Genomic DNA, 17,588 nt, shown 5'->3' with positions numbered 1-17,588 from the left:
GTGAGGCTGAGACATTTAGTGACATCACCAACGACTTTCAGGATAGTCTTATCTGGAGAGACTTACAGAATGCTTTGGATCTGCAGCTTCTGGCTATCATGAAGAGCTATGCCCTGGTAGTAGGATACACATAGTTAGGGAACCTCATTGGAAAAGCCGATGTAGGATGGGTATTTATTTATTTATTTATTTATTTTAAAGACAGCATCTCATGTAGCTAAGCCAAGGCTAATTTTGAGCTCCTGAACCTGTTTCCACCTCCTCATTCCATGGGTTATTTATTTATTTACTTTTTTTTTTTTTAAAGAAGATGATAGAAATGAGAGTATACGTCACAAAACACGCTCTATTTGCATATTATTTAGCCCCCCTCATTATTTTATTTTGAAGAATCCACAAGCAAGGGCAGAACATGAATCCTCAAATCAGGCTACCGAGGGGACCTTGAGTCATAGGACGACATTGTAAAGATGGAGAAAAATAGACATCCTTATCTGGTTGTGTGGGGGAGGGGGTAGAATTCCTACAGTCTACCCTTGCAACATATAGGGAAACATACCTCTTCCTTCTCCAGGCCTCGATGGAGTCTAGTGTCTTTTATAGAGCTTTGCATGTTTAAAAAAAGTGAGAAGTAAGAATCTAAGAGAGAGGCGACTCCTGAGTCCCACCCACCCCTTTCCGATCTATGGGGAGGTCGCGCTGTGCACCGCTTTTTTGTGCGGGCTTCCCAGGACCTGATCCTGGGCAGTTGGGGATTACATCCCCGAGGTGGGGCCCATGGCGGGTCGGGAGGCGTGCGTGGGGACCCGGGGCCTCCCTGGTTCCCACTCCTGCGTCCCCGCCCTCGCGGCATCCCCCTCCCCGGCGCTGCGGCTGGCGCGCGCCCCGCCTGACGCTGCAGCTGGGCCGGCGACTCGCCATTGGATTAAAAATAGCAGCTCCCGCCCGCCGGCCGGCCGGGGCAGGGGCCGAGCCTCCCGAGCCTAAGCTGATCCTCAACCCGCGCGACCGCCGCGTCCAGGTCCTGTTCTCCCGCTGCGCCGCGCTCCTCCCCAGGCCCGCTGCGCTCCGCGGTCATGCAGCGCCGGGGTGCCCTGTTCAGCGTGCCGGGCGGCGGCGGGAAGATGGCTGCAGGGGACCTGGGCGAGCTGCTGGTGCCTCATATGCCCACGATCCGCGTGCCCAGGTCTGGGGACCGCGTCTACAAGAACGAGTGCGCCTTCTCCTACGACTCCCCGGTAAGGAAGATCCACGGCGCAGTTGCGCAGCCGGCCTGGGAAACGGGGTGGCGCACAGGGCAGGGGACCCGATGAGCTGCGGGCCCGGGACTTTTTCCTCCTCCTGCTGCCTCTCCTCCAGCTTTGGCTCCCTGGCACCAAGTGAGCGCCTCCAGGCTGCGGCGGACGAAGACTGGGTCCTCTGGGCCCTTCGCTCCGCTACTCTGTGGCTAGGATTCCAGGGCCCCGGTCGTCAGTATTCTGCCCAAAGCCCCAGTATCGAGAAAGGCAAGCAAGAGTTAGTCCAGGGTTCTGAGCTGTTCTCCCGGGCGACAGAGGGTGGGGACGTGGTAGGTGACAGTCCCCTAGCCCGCGGCACGCTCAGTCTCTCTCTCTCTCTCTCTCTCTCTCTCTCTCTCTCTCTCTCTCTCTCTCTCTCTCTCTCTCCTTTTCTCCCTCTCTCTCCCTCTCTCTCCTAGAAGCCTTTTCTTGCCCAGGGTTTCCCACTGCGGGACAATGCTGATGGCCTCTGAGCTCGCCTCTCTCTCCATTTCCCATCCCATTCCTTTCTGGCTATTGTCAGGTCCGGTGGTCCCATTAGGGCAGCAGAAATAAGGGGTCTGCCGCTGGCTTATTATGGCTTCCTAAAGCCTTACTCAAATCTTTCCCTTCTAAGTGAGTCACTGGGCTGACGTGCGCTATGTGAATTATTAAAAGTTCACTCCTGATTCGTGACCCCGCAGGAGGAGGGGAAGTCGAGAGGCATCCTGGCCTTCCACCAGGGAGGCTGGTGGAGGTTTCCAACCCAGTGGGTTGTGAGGTTGTGGAAGCTTGCGAGGCAGAGGCAGGGTGAAATGCCCCCTACAGTAGTCAAAATGGGCTTCAAAGTGACTCAGCTGTCTGGCGGCTATCTGCCTTTTTGAGGACCAGGTTATTTTTATCCTTCCACTTTGGATCTCATATGTCACCCAGCAGATCTTGGGGCATCGCGAGGTGCATGGGTTGGAGGGAGAGACAGGTTTCACAGAGGTTGTACATCATATATAGTTATTAGGGGCTTCGACCCTAAAAGAGAGGCAAAACCTCAGAAGTTTCCTTTTGTGTATGTGTGTGTGTGTGTGTGTGTGTGTGTCTGGGGTTGGTTGGCTTGGGATGGTTAGTGGAGCTTGTTTTGTTTGGTATTTCATTGCAGTTCTGGCGTTATCATCTTCTCTGGGATTGTTTAGTTTTTCTCTTATGCTATTCCGGTTGATCTGGGGATCAAACCTAATTAATTTGTTAATTATTTATTTTTCATATCTTTAAAAAAAGACCCGGGTAGAGTGGAATGAAAGATTACATTTAACAGTTGGCACATTTTGAACACATTACTCCTGGTGACTGTCAGCACGCCATTGCATCCCATTCCCTACAACACTCTTGGAAAGACCGTTTTCAGGTTGGGTGGACCCTGTGGGGTACTGGCTAGTTTTGTGTCAACTTGACACAGCTGGAGTTATCACAGAGAAAGGAGCTTCCGTTGAGGAAATGCCTCCATGAGATCCAACTGTAAGGCATTTTCTCAATTAGTGATCAAGGGGGAAAGGCCCCTTGTGGGTGGGACCATCTCTGGGCTGGTAGTCTTGGATTCTATAAGAGAGCAAGCTGAGGGAAGCAAGCCAGTAAAGAACATCCCTCCATGGCCTCTGCATCAGCTCCTGCTTTCTGACCTGCTTGAGTTCCAGTCCTGATTTCCTTGGTGATGAACAGCAAGCAGTATGGGAGTGTAAGCTGAATAAACCCTTTCCTCCCCAACTTGCTTCTTGGTGATGATGTTTGTACAGGAATAGAAACCCTGACTAAGACAACACATAAAATGACTTTCTCTATGGTGGACTGGTTGCTTCTCGAGCTTTGCTGGTAGACTGGTACTGGAGAGCAGGGGTGAGGACAAGTCGCTTGTTGAAACCGGTTTCCACAGATAGGCTCTGGGTCTCCATGTGCCAGTCAGTGCTCAAGAGGCTTCTTGTCCATGTACGTGATGAGTTCATGCGTGTTGCCATGTTCCTTGGGGGAGACTGGTTCTGCTTACAGGCTATTTCATTATCTGTATTTCCGGGAAGATGACGAGGGTTTATAACTGATCATTTAAAGCATGGTGCCTGATAATGAGAAGTTTTTTCTTGGGGGACTTCAGCAGTTCACTGAGGATCCAGTGGTTTTTTTGTTTTGTTTTTTGAGCACTTAACTTAGTGCCAGCTCACACATGTGAGAAACACAGTTGGATGGTGTCAAACAGAGCAAAAACTTTTGTTCATACATGTTGTGGGGCTTTGGGGGGGAAGGTCAAAAACAGTTACATTGGGGTGGGGGTGAGGGTAGACATCCTCCTTTCAGATTGTTTTGAAAAGGCTCATAGCTAAAGCTGATAGAAGATATAAGAATGGGTGGATATTCTAAGGAAGGGAGTTATATGGTCCAATACGCAAAGCACAGATATTTCCTTCTTGTGTGCCTATAATGTATTGCAAAACAAGAAGGCTGATTTGGCAGAGTGTGGTAGTTTTCTAGCTGCTAAGATAAAATCCCTACAGGAACAGCCACCGAGAGGCAAGATTTAAGTTGGCACGCACAGTGCAGTCCATGTTAGAGGGGAGGGAATGGTGGAGCAGTTAGTAGTGTGCGGCCACTCAAGGAAGCAGAAGGCTCAGGTCAACATGAGAAGCAGATATAGCCCCCAGTGGCCCATTTCTGTTAGGCAGACTACACCAAAGGTTCTGTTACCCCACCGCTTAACAGTACTACCTGGGGCACAGCACAGGGTGGGGCAGGCAACGGGGATGGGCTCAAATCATAGCAGCAAATAAGATGCAACTTCAGAACCAAGAAAGGAGTAGAAAGAGGATCTTGAATTCCGAAAAAGTACTTGAATATATATATATATGAAAAAAATCAATTATACATATATATGTACACACACATATATGCAAATTTTTTTATCTTGCTGGTGTCAGGTGTCCCCATACACTTGAGCAGAGACCCCCACAGTAGTAGGAGCTGGGATTTAACATGTTAACCTCATACCCTAACATTGAACCTGATCTTGGTGTAGGTCCTTATACATGTTAGACAAGTTCTCTGCCAGAAAGCTATATCCCCATATATCTTTTTATGTCCCCTATATCTTTTTATAATTTGAAATAGGCTCTCACTGAGTTGCCAAGACAACTTACTTGAAATTATTCTGAACCCTGGGCTGACCTTGAACTTGAGATTTTTGTACCTTAGTCTCCTAAATAGCTGGATCACAGGTCTATGCCATACATGAGTCACGGCTTATTGTTGAGCTAAGAGGACAACTTGCAAACAGAAAAGGAATCTTTCCTCCTGCCATCGATTGAGTTTTAGGGGTTGAATTTAGGTCCTCCATTTAATTGTCTCTTGAAAGTTACTTTTAGGTAACATGATTTCATGTGTGTTATGGTTTGAATAGGAAATATCCTTTCCAGGTGCACGTGCTCTTATTCCCCAACTTACGGTATCGCTATTTTGGGAGATTCTGAAAACTTCAGGACCTTAGATCTAAGAAGGGACACGAATTATTGGGGTGGGTGTTTGTTGGGTGTCTTGCTCTTGGCTCCTTCCTAGTTCTCGCTGCTACTGTCTGCCGTGAGGTAGGAAGCATCCCTGCCGCACGCTCCCAGTACTGTGGGGTCTCCATCAAGTCCGTGGGGACACTTGACCACCAGTAAGAAATAATAATCCCTCCCGTCCAGTTGTCCCCTCGGCAGTTTGAATCCAGTGTTGGAAAGTAGCTATTGCAAAGCAAGGTTGGAGGAAGACAGTCCATGCCTTTGTATCGTGGAGGCTCCAGGCCCTAGGCACAGCTGGAGCTTTGCAGGCTGTAGTAAGCTGGATAGGTCTCAGTACTTCCCAGGTCCTTCCTCTCCTCAAGTGTCTAGGACAGAACAGATGATAAAGACAAGTTTGTTCCCCTGCCTCTTTGGTTTTGCCCAGGTCTAGCCTCCAGCCTCAGTGTGTTCAGTTCAATTCCCCTTGTCTTGGTTCATCTCATGAAGTCTGTGATGTTCTTCCTAGTGGAGCTGGAGGTCAGATACTGTGTTAAAAGTTTCATGAGGTGCAGGTTGTGGGGATTGTGTTGAGTCCCGCATCTACTCTGTGCCTTCACATACCCACCATGGCTCTCTCTGGAGCCCCTGGTGAGCGGTTATCAAGGATCTTTCTCATCTACTTCTGATTCCATCCTGTCCCCGAGGGCCTACGCTTACAGTCTGTGGTGTATCCAGGCACCTGCACTTAGGTACCATTCCTTCCACACTGGCTTTCTTCCTGTTTTTTTTATCCCTTTAATTCTTACTTTTGAAGCATTTACTAGGTGTGAAGTCTTGGACGGCACAGGGGCTTCTCTGTTCAGGGCACACCGCTCTCCTCCGACTGCAGAATGAGCTGCGTGTCTAGCCCTTGTTGTCTTAGCCATAGTTTGTTGCTGTTGTTGTTATGACAGACTCCATGACTAAAGCCCCTGTTGTGGTTTGTGGTTGAGGGCGCAGTCCTCTGAGGTGGTGGGACTAGTCATGGTGGCAGAAACTGGAGGAAGCTCATCACCTTACATCCACTGGCAGGAAACTGGGAAGTGAACGCTGTGTTTAGTTGCTTTTCTCCCCTTTTCAGTCTAAAATCCAGTGCCCTGAAAGTGTCTCCCCACCGCACTGAACCCAACCGAGACCCCCCCCCACCCCAACCCCCCGCAGAGCCTTGGAGAGGTTTGTCTCCTAGGTGATTCTGGGTCCTGTCAAGTTGACAGTGAATGTTAATGGTCACCCTGGCCTTATCTTGGATCATTGCAAAGAGCAGGCTTCGGAACAGGCAGCTTGTGTTGGCAGGCTGTCTCAGGGAAAGGCAAAGGGATAGCAACAAGAAGGGAGGAAAGCCCTGGCTTAAGCCGACTGCAGCTGGTAGCAAGTCTCAGGGAGGGGAAGCTGTGGAATGCACCTCCAATCTTCCACAGGAGGTGCAGAAGAGGGGGAGGGTATTTATCTTCAGATTCCCCCCCCCTCCCCCTGCTGTGCGAGTGTTGATCCAGGCCACACCCTCGCTTACCAGCTCAGCATTGGTTCTGGAAGTCTTCTTCAACCCTCTAGGCTTCCAGGAGCAACAGCAGCTGAGAGGAGCCATTCACCAGCTCACATCTCCTTCCAGTAGCAGGACTTCTGTGGAGAAGGAACTTCTCCATTTCCCAAGGTTCTTAGATGATGACGTCATGCTGATTCTCTGTCTCCCCAGGAGTCTTTGTAAAATTCTATCAGAGAAGGGCCTGGTAGTCAGGCCTGACTTAGCTAACCAGGGGAGGTCTGTGAGCACATTTACTTGTGGGAAAGCTTTGTTAGGGGCTTGGTGAATCTTCCTGAGCTTGTCCACCAAGTGTCACCATTGCCTGGAATGGTTAGAAATGAGCGTTTTGGGAGTTTTTGCTTCCCAACCCAGATCTTCTGAAACAGACATGGCACGGGAGATGAGTTATGTGTTTTAAAAGCTGGGGAGGTGGCACAGTCAGGGCAGCAGTGCCTCCGTGCAATGTGTGAACCTGAGTTTGGATCCCCAGACCTCGTGTAGAAGGCTGGGCATGGTGGCATGTGTCTGTCATTCCAGTGCTGGGGAGACAGGAGGATTCCTGGGGCTTGCTGGCCAGCCAGTCTCACTAAATTGTCCAGCTCCAGGCTCAGGGAGAGAGCTTGTCTCAAAAGATAAGGCGAGGACTGACTAAGGAAGACAGCTAACCTTTGACCTCCCCTTGCTCTTTCAGAAGCTTCTGAACCAATGACCTTGTTTTCCCTCCAGTCTGCACACGGTCCTCTGGAACCATTCTCCATGCCTGTTTGGTACCATTTTCTGCCCAGAACTGCACAGGGTTGCTGATCAGATGACTCTGCCTCGTCGCCTCAGTTTACCTGGCTGACCCATCTTTCTTGTGTTAACTCCCAGGTGCCCTCCAGAGTTAGGAGTTCCATACCACACCTCTGCCTGTGCTTTGGCTGTTTCAGTCAGAATACCTTCTCTGTCACCTCTCCCCTGGGTGACCCAGACATACTTCAAAGCTGGCCTGGTGTTGACTGTGAGGACCCCTCTCCCCAACCTGGGCTAGGCTCTCCCTTTCTTTTTTTCCCCCCTGTTTTTATGCCACTTCTTTTTCTTTTTTCTTTTGGTCACTAGGTAGAATACAGATTGTCCAAACCATGGACTATGTAAGGCCAGAATAGAGAATCAAAGGGAAATAACAGAAAACTAAAAGTTACACAATTTATAATAAGTCTGTGTTACTAATCCTGACTCTTTTTCCTCCGATTACTTATTTTTAAGACCCTGAACATATGCTTTGGAATGAAAAACATGACTAAATTACCAATGTGATTCTCTAATTTTGCTATACTATTGTTCACGTCCTAAGTTTGACCCTTAAGCTGCCAGGGAATAGTTAGTGTCTTGGGTGTTTTGTGTACTGTGATTCTAGATGCCCCTGAGACTTTGTAGAATTGACCCCATGGCATTGCCCAGGTAGAGGATCAGAGGCCAGGCCTCTCCCGATGCCACCAGGACTGTGCTGTCATTCATGTTCAGTACTGTGTGATTGGTCACAGACCCCCTTATCTGTAGGCACAGTGACTGAATAAGAACTGGAACTGTAATAATGACATGAATGTGATAGATCTGCGCATGCCCAGTACTGGCCTGAGACAATGCCTAGGATGCAGGGTAGTGCATGATTCCAGTGAAGGGAATCAAAACCTTTAGCTTCAGTGAGTAGAGTACTTGCCCAGTATGTACACAGCTTTGGTTTATTTCAAGAAATGTACAAAACTGGGTGCAAGTGCAAGCTTGCAGTTCTAGCACTAGAGAGATGTAGGCAAGAGGAACAGGAGTTCAAAACCATCCTCTTGCTTACATCCTCATACACACTGAGTTCAAGGCCAGCCTGGTCCACATGAAACCCTTACCCCACCCCCATTTTGTTTCGAGTCACTTCTCATTTTGACCCCACCATTCAGCCTGCAGTGGGGTAGGTGACCGTGGGGGAGGTGTGTCCGTGGAGAAGACAGAGGTCCAAGGGCAGGAGGAAAGTGACAGATCTCCATTCTACTCTAATGTGTCCATTATGGGCCCACCCAGCATTGGGGACTTTAAGGGACTTCTTCAGGCTTGTTCAGAGTCTGGAGTATAACAGCGATGCAATGTAAGCTATGATGTGTTATGCAATTAGATCTCCCCTCCCCCAGAGCACTTACAGGATATTTGATGCGGCACTTAAAATGTACGCTTGAAGATTTCAGGCCTGAGAACAAGCAGTGTGTCTGGCTTTGGCTCCGGGAGGTCCCACATGTGTAGCTTTGTTGGAAGAGGGTGTGAAGGTGTGGAGGTCTTTCATGTGTTTGAGATAGTAAATTCTCTTCTGGAAGAGCCGGTCAGCGGGGAGACTGGGTCTGATTCTTACTCTGAGGCTGATGATCTTAATGAGATTTGAACTGGTGGAGAGCTGGCAGTAGTGACAAGTGCCTGTGATCTTAGTACGAGGGAGGTGAAGCCAGGAGGGCCAAGAGTTCAAGGTCAGCCTCTGCTAGGTAGGCAAGTTCAAGGATAGCCTGGGCTACATGAGACCCTGTTTTAAGACAAGACTAGGTTAGATGGGCTGGCCACTTAGCAGTGAGGGGATAGAGAGGCTGGAGACAAGGTGGCTGCTCTTCTAGAAGTGAAATGTCGACTAGGCCTGGAGTCGGGAGTAGTTGGACACCCGGAGCTAAGGGTTGAAATAGAAAGTTGCTTTTGTACTGGAGGACACCCCTTCATCAGGACAATGGCCGTGAGAATGGAGCTTGAGGAAGCAGGTAATGACCCAGTGGAGTCCCACAGCTCATGGATGGAGGAGGATCCCTGGCCAGTGTCCAGGGAATGGAGTGTGTCAAAGGTGACCATGAAGAGGATGAAATGGGATATACAAGTGGGCTTTGAGTTTGTACACCCTGGGAAGTTAGGAAGCAGGGACCTCAGAGGTCAGGGGATGTGGTAGTGCCTAGTTTGAGTACTTTAGACTTGTGAGGGACTGGCAACCACCTCTGTGCTCCTTGAATCATGTCACCTGTTTCTTGGAGGAAGCAGTGCCCATTGTATCCTTGTCCCCTTTTCTCTGACTGGCTCAAGCTCAGAGAACCTTAGGCAGGAGCCTGTGCTAGTGCTTTCTCTAGAAGTTAGACATGTGACTAGGCTATGGTGGCCAGCTGTTCTGGGCAGAATACACGTGACTTAAAATCATCCTGGAGTAGATTCGCCATGTATATAATTAGCTAGGAAGTAGAAATGCCTTAAAGGACACTTGTAATTGGCTGCAATTATGCAGACTCTCTCTTAGTAACACCAAGTGTCCTCCCCGCACTGGCTAATGCTTTGGGTGTGACTGTGGAGGAGGCATGACCACCTGGCCATAGATGTCTGTTTTTAGCAGTTCTTAGAAACAGGGTTGTTGGTCTGCTGAGGGGATCAGAACATTGATTGGCCAGGAGGAAAGAGAACAGAAGAACAAGAATGTGAGGATGGGGGGGGGGACAAGGGGGACAAGAAGCTCATGTGCATGACCACTTGGGGTTCACTGAATTGTATAGCAGGTCTCCAGCCTGAGGCTTTAATGGTGGGCTTCAGCAAACGTGAATTTTCTCTCCGTTTGGTTCCTGGACATAGCAGATGAGGGCACAAAGACTGAGGGAATTGACAACCCTTCAGGTAGTTCAGTGACATCTTCCGTGCAGCTCAGTCCATGGGGTCTTGGAAACTGGCTGAATAGAACAAGTTCAGCCAGGAGTGGCCACTTTTGAGAAGGGCACACTTTTCTTCTCTCTACAGGAAAGCCTGACAGAATGCCTGACACAGGCACCTCTCTGGAATCCGGTGGCTGTCCCTGTCCTGCCCCCTGCTTTGAATGCAACAGCCCGGAAGGAAAAGCTGCTCTTTTTTTTGTGAGCCCTGGCAGCGACGGCTGTGCTTGCCAACAGCCGCCCACCCAGCTCCTGCCAGCAAAATGACATCTGCTTCGCAGACACACTAGGCAGCCTTGGGGATCAGGCTAGCCTGGGTTCAGTCCAGTCCCTTCTTTCAGTTGCCATGTGACCTCAGGAGGGGCTTCATTTCTGTACATATATGGGAAGTTTGAGTCCCCAGCTTAGGACTTGTGTTATTCTGCTTCCTGTCATACCTGGCTTCCTGCTGTTCTACATAAACCTGTCTTAGTCAGTGTTCTGTTGCTGTGAAGAGACACCATGACCATGGCAATTCTTTTAAAAGAAAGCATTTAATTGGGGCTAGTTTACAGGTTCAGCAGTTTAATCCATTATTAGCATGGTGGGAAGCATGGTGACACACAAGGCCAACATGGTATTGGAGAAGTTGAAAGTTACACATCTGGAGCCACAGGCATCAGGAAGCGAGAGATACTTGGCCTAGCACAGCTTTTGAAATCTCAAAGTCCAACTCCAGTGACACACCTACCTCAACAAGGCGACGCCTACTCCAATAAGGCCAGACCTCTTATTCCTTTCAAGTAGTGCCATTCCCCAAGGATTCAAATATATGAGGCTATGGGGGCTATTTTTTGTTGTTGTTGTTTTTTTTTTCGAGACAGGGTTTCTCTGTGTAGTCCTGGCTGTCCTGGAACTCACTTTGTACTTTGTAGACCAGGCTGGCCTCGAACACAGAAATCCGCCTGCCTCTGCCTCCCGAGTGCTGGGATTAAAGGCGTGTGCCACTACGCCTGGTGTGGGGGCCATTCTTATTCAAACCACCACTTTGGTTTGTGCTTTTCTCATGTGTGTGTGCAGTGTGTGCCTGTGTCCCTCTGAGCAAAGGTGATGTAACACTCACAGGATCTTGTCTTGGGCTTGGCAAACACAGGCACAGTGTTCTTAGTGATCTTGTGAGGAGCTGGGCCTACTGTGAGAATCACAGGTCTTGTATTTTCTGGCTCTTTGCAGGGACCCCATTCAGTACAGCTCACACTTGTATCAGCTTAGCAAGATGTGCTTTTATGGGCTTGTCTGGAAACCCGCTTCTCACATTTAACAGAGTCTGATCAGGGTGGGCAGTTTCATCCTGAACCCATCTCTTTTAAAGAGTAAAATGAGGGTCTTGAGAGATGGCTCAATTGGTAAAGAATAATGCTTACATTTGAGCCTCAGAGTCCATGTTTTAAAAAAGCCTGGCATGGCCTATGGAAGCCACTCGGTAGGTATGTGCCTGAGTTTGGATCCCAGGCCCACAGTATAGTTGGGTGAGGCTGTGTCGTGCAGGGAGAAGAGAAGACTGGTAGCTCCTGGTGCACACTGGCTAGCCAGCCTATCCTACTTGACAAGTTCCAGGATGATGCGAGACTGCCTCAAAAGAAAATGATGGATGGAGCCTGAAGACCAACACCCACAGTTGACATAAGCTGACGTTTGGCTTCCACATGAATGCACGTACATACAAAAGAATGCACACAAATATGAACACACACAAAGAAGAATAAACTTAAGCTAAGATGTTAAGAAAAATGAGATTATGAAATTTGTAGCTAAATGGATGGGGCTAAAGACAGTTATTGCGAGTGAGGTCACCCAGACTCAGAAAGACAAATAGTGCACATCTCCCCTCATTTCTGTATGTTAGCTTTGAACTTCCACATGTGTGCATTTGGAATGCCCACAGAAGTCAGGGATTTAGTAAGGGACTTTTGGATGGTTTCAAGGGAGGGGAGATAGAACAGAGCAGAACAAAGGGATGAAGGTGAGTATTGGAACAGGAAAGATTAAAGTGGGGAGGGGCTCGAAGGGCAGGTGGAGGAAGGATATGGACATGGAGAGCCAACACTAAATCATTCTGAAAAAACAACATGGAAACCCACAAATAGACTTCTCTCTCTCTCTTTCTCTCTCTCTCTCTCTCTCTCTCTCTCTCTCTCTCTCTCTCTCTCTCTCTCTCTCTCTCTTTCTTTGTGTGTTTTATTGGACTTACCCTATAATGGATCCAGGGTATAGGGAGAGACTATACTTCAAGTAAATCTCTTTTTGAACTTTTGGCCAATGGTGTCCCATAAACATCAAACATTACAAGCTATTGCCAATGAGTGCTCTTGGCTATTCTCCTGAACTGGTGGGACCCTGTTGCTTAAGATACTACGTATTTGAGTGGCAGAAAATGGAACCGTTGAGTTGGTACTGATCCAGAAGCTTCACCCCCACTAGGTAGGTTTTATTGTACTAGAAGGTGCTCTGCACACAAGCAGAAGAGATAAGTCCTCATCACTTTTATCTGGTTTTGAACCCTGCAGGTTACAATAAGTTATCGTAGGTGCAATAGTGGGACACACGTTTTGAGAGTCACCAGTCACTTTCTGACTGTTCCTAAGGCCTGTCTCATGTGATAAAGTCTATACATGACAGTGTAAGCATGGTCAAGAGCTGTGGCTAGATAGGCGAGGCCCCAGGGGAGACCCTAAAACTATTATTATTAAATGGGCATCATATGAACTATAGAATGAGTACTGATGTCTGGCTGCTACACACCCAGTGCATTTTTCAGTCCTCATCAGAGAAGCTTCTCACAGCAGAAAGCAGTGAGTACAGAGACCCTCAGCCAGTCACCATGCAGAGCGTCACAAGAGACCATGGAGTGCTCATCTCTAAATGAGACACAGAGCTCACAACACTTCCTTCAAGGCTCAGGGATTTTTGTGGTGATGGAGAAGGAGTGGTGAACAACTTGAATGAAATGGTGTTTTCTGGACACAACAGGGCAGTTGCTCATCTGATCTCACAGAATGCATGGAGCCTGGGAAAGCTGAACACAGACAAATCCCAAGGTGGAGGGGAGGAGGTGGGCAGAATCTCATCACTGGCTGAGGAGCCTTTGGTGTTTGATAGCTGCCAGAAGAGGAGAAGTTATCTTTCTTTAATAGCATCATCCTTGGTAGGGTCATTACATGCTAGGGCATGCCGCCTCTCAAGACTGGGCAACACTAACTCGACTGGATGGGGTGGAGAATGAAGAAGAAAGTCCTAAATTTGGTGGCTAGGGAGGTGAGGGCAGGAGTGAAGATGGGCAAAATACACCATGCTCTGTATGAAAGTCTTGAAGAATTAATAAAATATTAAAATAAAAATAAGTTAATCTAAGAAACGACCAGGAAAGCTTTTATTATTAATGAGTTGGTTTCCTTCCCCATTTCTGTTTTTAAGCCTGCGAGTTATATGTTTGGGTTTTAGATTTACTTTAGTACAAGTGACAGGGTCCTCAGACAGCCATGGCTATCATCACCCATGGCCCTGTGGGGTTCCTAGTAGCTCTCCTTTGTGCCCTGTGCCATCATGCTTCCCAGATGCTGCTGGTGACAGCATCCTCATTGCTCAGTACACTCAGAGTGGGGATTCGGTTTTATAGGTGAGAAAAAAAAGTGTCTGACTCCTCAGTGGCCTGGTAAACAGGTGGCACTAAGGCCTAGCTCTTGTGCCAGGGAGATGGCAGAGTGACCCGGTAATGTGGTGGGATGGAGGCACTTTTCATTTTAAATACTCCCAGTGGCTTTTAATCTTAACACAGGGGAAAGACAGCTCTTCTCTTGTTAGTGGGGCCTCCAGAGCCGGTGTCTGAAGGCCTCTCCTCCTCTTCTACCGTCCCCTCCTGTCTCCTGCTCCTTTAGCACCCTGGCTTTCTTTCTTCTGCTCTGTTTTCTTTTGATCTGCACTGTTCCTGAGACAGGATCTTGAGCTTCTTCTGTAGCTGGGGATGATTTTGAACTGCTCATCTTCTTGCCTCTACTTCCCAAGTGCTGGGATTATAGGTAGTGCTGTGCCAACTGAGCTACATCCCTATAGTCTCTTTTGTTCTTTCAAGAGCTTTGAAGATCAGTTTGGCTTGTTGCACTTCTAGTTAGGCTGCTTATCTTTCTTTGCTTGCCTGAACTCTTAGTGTGCATGCGCGCGCGCGTGCGTGTGTGTGTGTGTGTGTGTGTGTGTGTGTGTGTGTGTGTGTGTGTGAATGTAGGTGCCTATAGACTCCAGAAGAGGGTGCCCTGAAGATGGAGTTATAGGAAGTTGTGGGCCACCCCCACCCAGTGTGGGTCCTGGGAACCAAATTCAGGTCCTCTGAAAGAACAGTAAGTATTCTTAATTGCTGAACCATCATCCAATTCCAATTTCTATGTTCCTGAGTAACATAGAAAATAATACCAAGAGGGCTGAGGAGATATCCCAGCCAAAGGCCTGAGTTTGAACCCCAGAACTCATGTTATATAAAAAAAGCCAAGTGTGGTAGAATGCACTTATAACGCCAGCAGCGGGTAAGCAAAGGCAGGTAGATTCCTGGAGTTTGATAGCCAGGCAGCCTAGCTTAGCTGGTGAGTTCAGGCTCACAAGAGACTCTTTCTCAGTCAAAGAAGACTGTGCCTAAAGAACTATATCCAAAGTTGATCTCTGCCCTTCCCTTGCACATGTGCACACATGCACAGGCACCCACTCCATGTACTTGCACATGTGTACTTGCATGTACTTGAGTCATCTCACAGATAAAAGAATGTGAATGAAACAATCCCATGTTATCTCCCTCTCACATGAAGAGAATGTCTCACACCAGAAGATGTATGTGGTGTATGTTATAATTTACACACGGAGTTCAGTTATTTTCTTTCTTTTGGTGGGAGGGTCTTCCTATGTATCCCAGGCTTGCCTTGAACTCTCAAACATTGGTTCTTAGCCTCCTGAGTATTGGGATTACAGCTGTGTACCACCACATTTGCTGATTACCCTTTCTTTGCAGAAAAATCACGACACAGTGTGTTCCCTCAGTATAGGCTCTCAAGTTTGTTTTTATGGCTGACATGTCAAGGGTGGGTCATAAATGAATGTTACTTCATCTCATGATTCCAAGCAGCTGATTTAGTGTATTTTTCTTTTACTTTTATTTTGAAGTCAGTGTTCTAGAAGACACTGTGTGCCCTGTTCATTATGTCTTCCTAGTATAACAGTGTGTGGGTCAGTCTCCATCCTGGCTGTGGCCCTGTGCTGACTCTGGTTCCCTGGGTCATGCTTATTATGGTAGTGACCGTTTGTTTTCCACAGGAGATGCTGGAAGCGTCCCCAGCTTCCTGAGTTGCCATCCACACAGACACATTCTACTTTTCTGCCTGCCAGTGAGGCTTGTCTCCAGGAAAACGCCTTCATGAACAGAATTCTCTGAACACCTGCTGATTGACAGTGTGGAGTGTTTTTATTTGAAATGACTGCTCACTTGTGTCTTTGAGACTTGTGCCCTTGACCTTTGGATGGGAATCTTCTGTCACTGGTTTAAATGGCAGACAATGGAGAAGAAGTCACTTTGCCCCGATGGTACTCACAAACGCACGCAGGGTAATACAGAGTAGAGAACTGGCTGTGTACATGCCACACACATACTGAAATACAATACATGGGCTTTCGACACTGCCTGTGTAGTATTTGATCCTGTGTGGGAGATGTTGTCAGGTAAATTCAACGTAGAGTTCTGGGCAGTCTGTCCGTCTGTCTTGTGTGTGTGTAAGGTCAGCTGGAAAGTAAATTATTTCCATTCACAGTTACTGTTGTTTGTCCCATAGTATGTAAGTGTCGACACTGGAAAGGGAAGGTGGATACTTACCCATGCAGCTGATTTAGTGAATTTTTTTGGATGAAGAAGACCTTTAACCACTGAGCCATCTCATGGCCTAAGATTGTTTTAATAGCCATTACTTCAGGAGGTTGTGAGAATGTAAGAAGTTAGTCTTTTTTTTTTTTTTTAATACATTTAACACCAAAACGCCTAGTGTGGTGGTGCACACAGGTAATTCCAGAGGCTGAGGGAAGCAATTGTGTAGCTCAAGGCTAGCCTGAGTTACATGGTTTGTTTAGGGACATCTTGGATTATACAGTGAGACTCTGTCTCTAAAAATGAAGACTAATGACAAACTCCCATCTTCCTGCAAAGCTCCAAAATTTATCTTTGAAAAACTCTATTACTGAGTTAAATTTCAGTGTTGTTGCCTTGTGATGTGTCAGCTTTGCTTTTGTGTGGATGTGGGCTTTATTCATAAGACTTTTCATCTTTCTTCCTCCTGAGCCATCTCTCCACCCCCCATAGTGTATTTTAACAGGACACCTTTATTCTCTCTGTCTCTCTGTCTCTGTCTCTCCATCTCTGTCTCGTCTTTCTCCATAACACAGTGCATGTGTGGAGGTCATAGGATGACCCACGGTGTTTCTGTTCTCACTTTCCACCTTGCCTGAGGTAGGGTCTCTTTTGATGGTTACTGCTGCTTAGGCCGGGCTACCTGGCTTGAGAGCATCTTTGGCCCCTCCTCCCTCTGCCTCCTTTTTCCTGTAGCAGCACTGGGATGACAGATGAATGAGACTGCACCAGTTCTTACATGGAAGCTGTGGCTTTTCTAGAAAGCACATAATTCCAAAGTTCTCCCACAATCCTTCCTCCAATGGTCTTTCACAGTGATATTCCACGCCTTGGTGCTAATATCTGTTTCAGTTTGGTTTCTATTGCTCTGATAAAACATTGTGACCAACAGCAACTTGGTGAGGATAGGGTTTATTTCACATTACACTTCCATGACATAGTCCATCCCTGAAGGAAGTCAGAGAAGGAATTCAACCCAGGAACCTGGAGGCAGGAATTGAAGCAGAGGCTATGGAAAAGTGTTGGTAACTGGCTTGGTCCTCATGACCCTTCTTACCCTTCTTTCTTATTTATACAAGTCAGGACCATCTGCCCAGGAATGGCACCACTCAAAGCATGCTGGCCCCTCCCACATCAACCATGACACACACACACACACACACACACACACACACACACACACACACACACACACACGGCCCAGACTAGCCTACAGGAAATCTGGATGAAGGCATTTCCTCAGTGGAGGCTTCTCTCTGCAGATAACTCTAGCTTATGTCACGCTGACACAAATCCAGCCAGGACAGATAGAGGAGCATCTCTCTATATCTCAGAGTGGTCTGAAACTGGCTGTAGCCTAGGTTTTAAACTCCTGGCTCATTCCCCTCCCTACCTTTGCTTCCTGATGCTGGAATTAGAGCTGGCCTGCATTTAGATGTTAATGAGGCATGAGGGAAGAAGCTCAGCTCCTAGACTGGACTGCTTGCTGATTCTTTGCTGGGGAGCTGTGGGTAAGCTTTCTGTGGCTGTGTGCCCTGAACTTCAGAACTATTGATAAGTCCCTATGAAATACCTTCACAAGGGCACGGCAGCCACGCCCCACCTCAGAGGCCAGTCTTGTGTGTCAGATGGCAGACTTGTGTGGGTGTTTATAACAGTCTT

At 47.9% G+C, this 17,588-nt stretch overlaps 1 protein-coding gene across 1 annotated transcript in view; it reads left to right on the top strand.

The window, feature by feature from the left end:
* The first annotated feature begins 906 nt into the window (after nt 1–906).
* Usp13 (ubiquitin specific peptidase 13) overlaps nt 907–17,588 on the top strand; it is a 122,298-nt gene continuing 105,616 nt past the window's right edge. Inside the window, exon 1 of the mRNA XM_021158246.3 lies at nt 907–1,238. Within this exon, the coding sequence (XP_021013905.1) occupies nt 1,077–1,238 (162 nt within the window). The 5' untranslated portion in view covers nt 907–1,076. The remainder of the gene's footprint in view (nt 1,239–17,588) is intronic.

Source organism: Mus caroli, unplaced genomic scaffold, assembly GCF_978045245.1.
Source record: "Mus caroli unplaced genomic scaffold, Mus_caroli_1 scaffold_3, whole genome shotgun sequence".
NCBI classification, from domain to species: Eukaryota; Metazoa; Chordata; class Mammalia; order Rodentia; family Muridae; genus Mus; species Mus caroli.
Note: the sequence above shows the minus strand (reverse complement) of the source record. Positions and strands in the feature narration are given on the sequence as shown.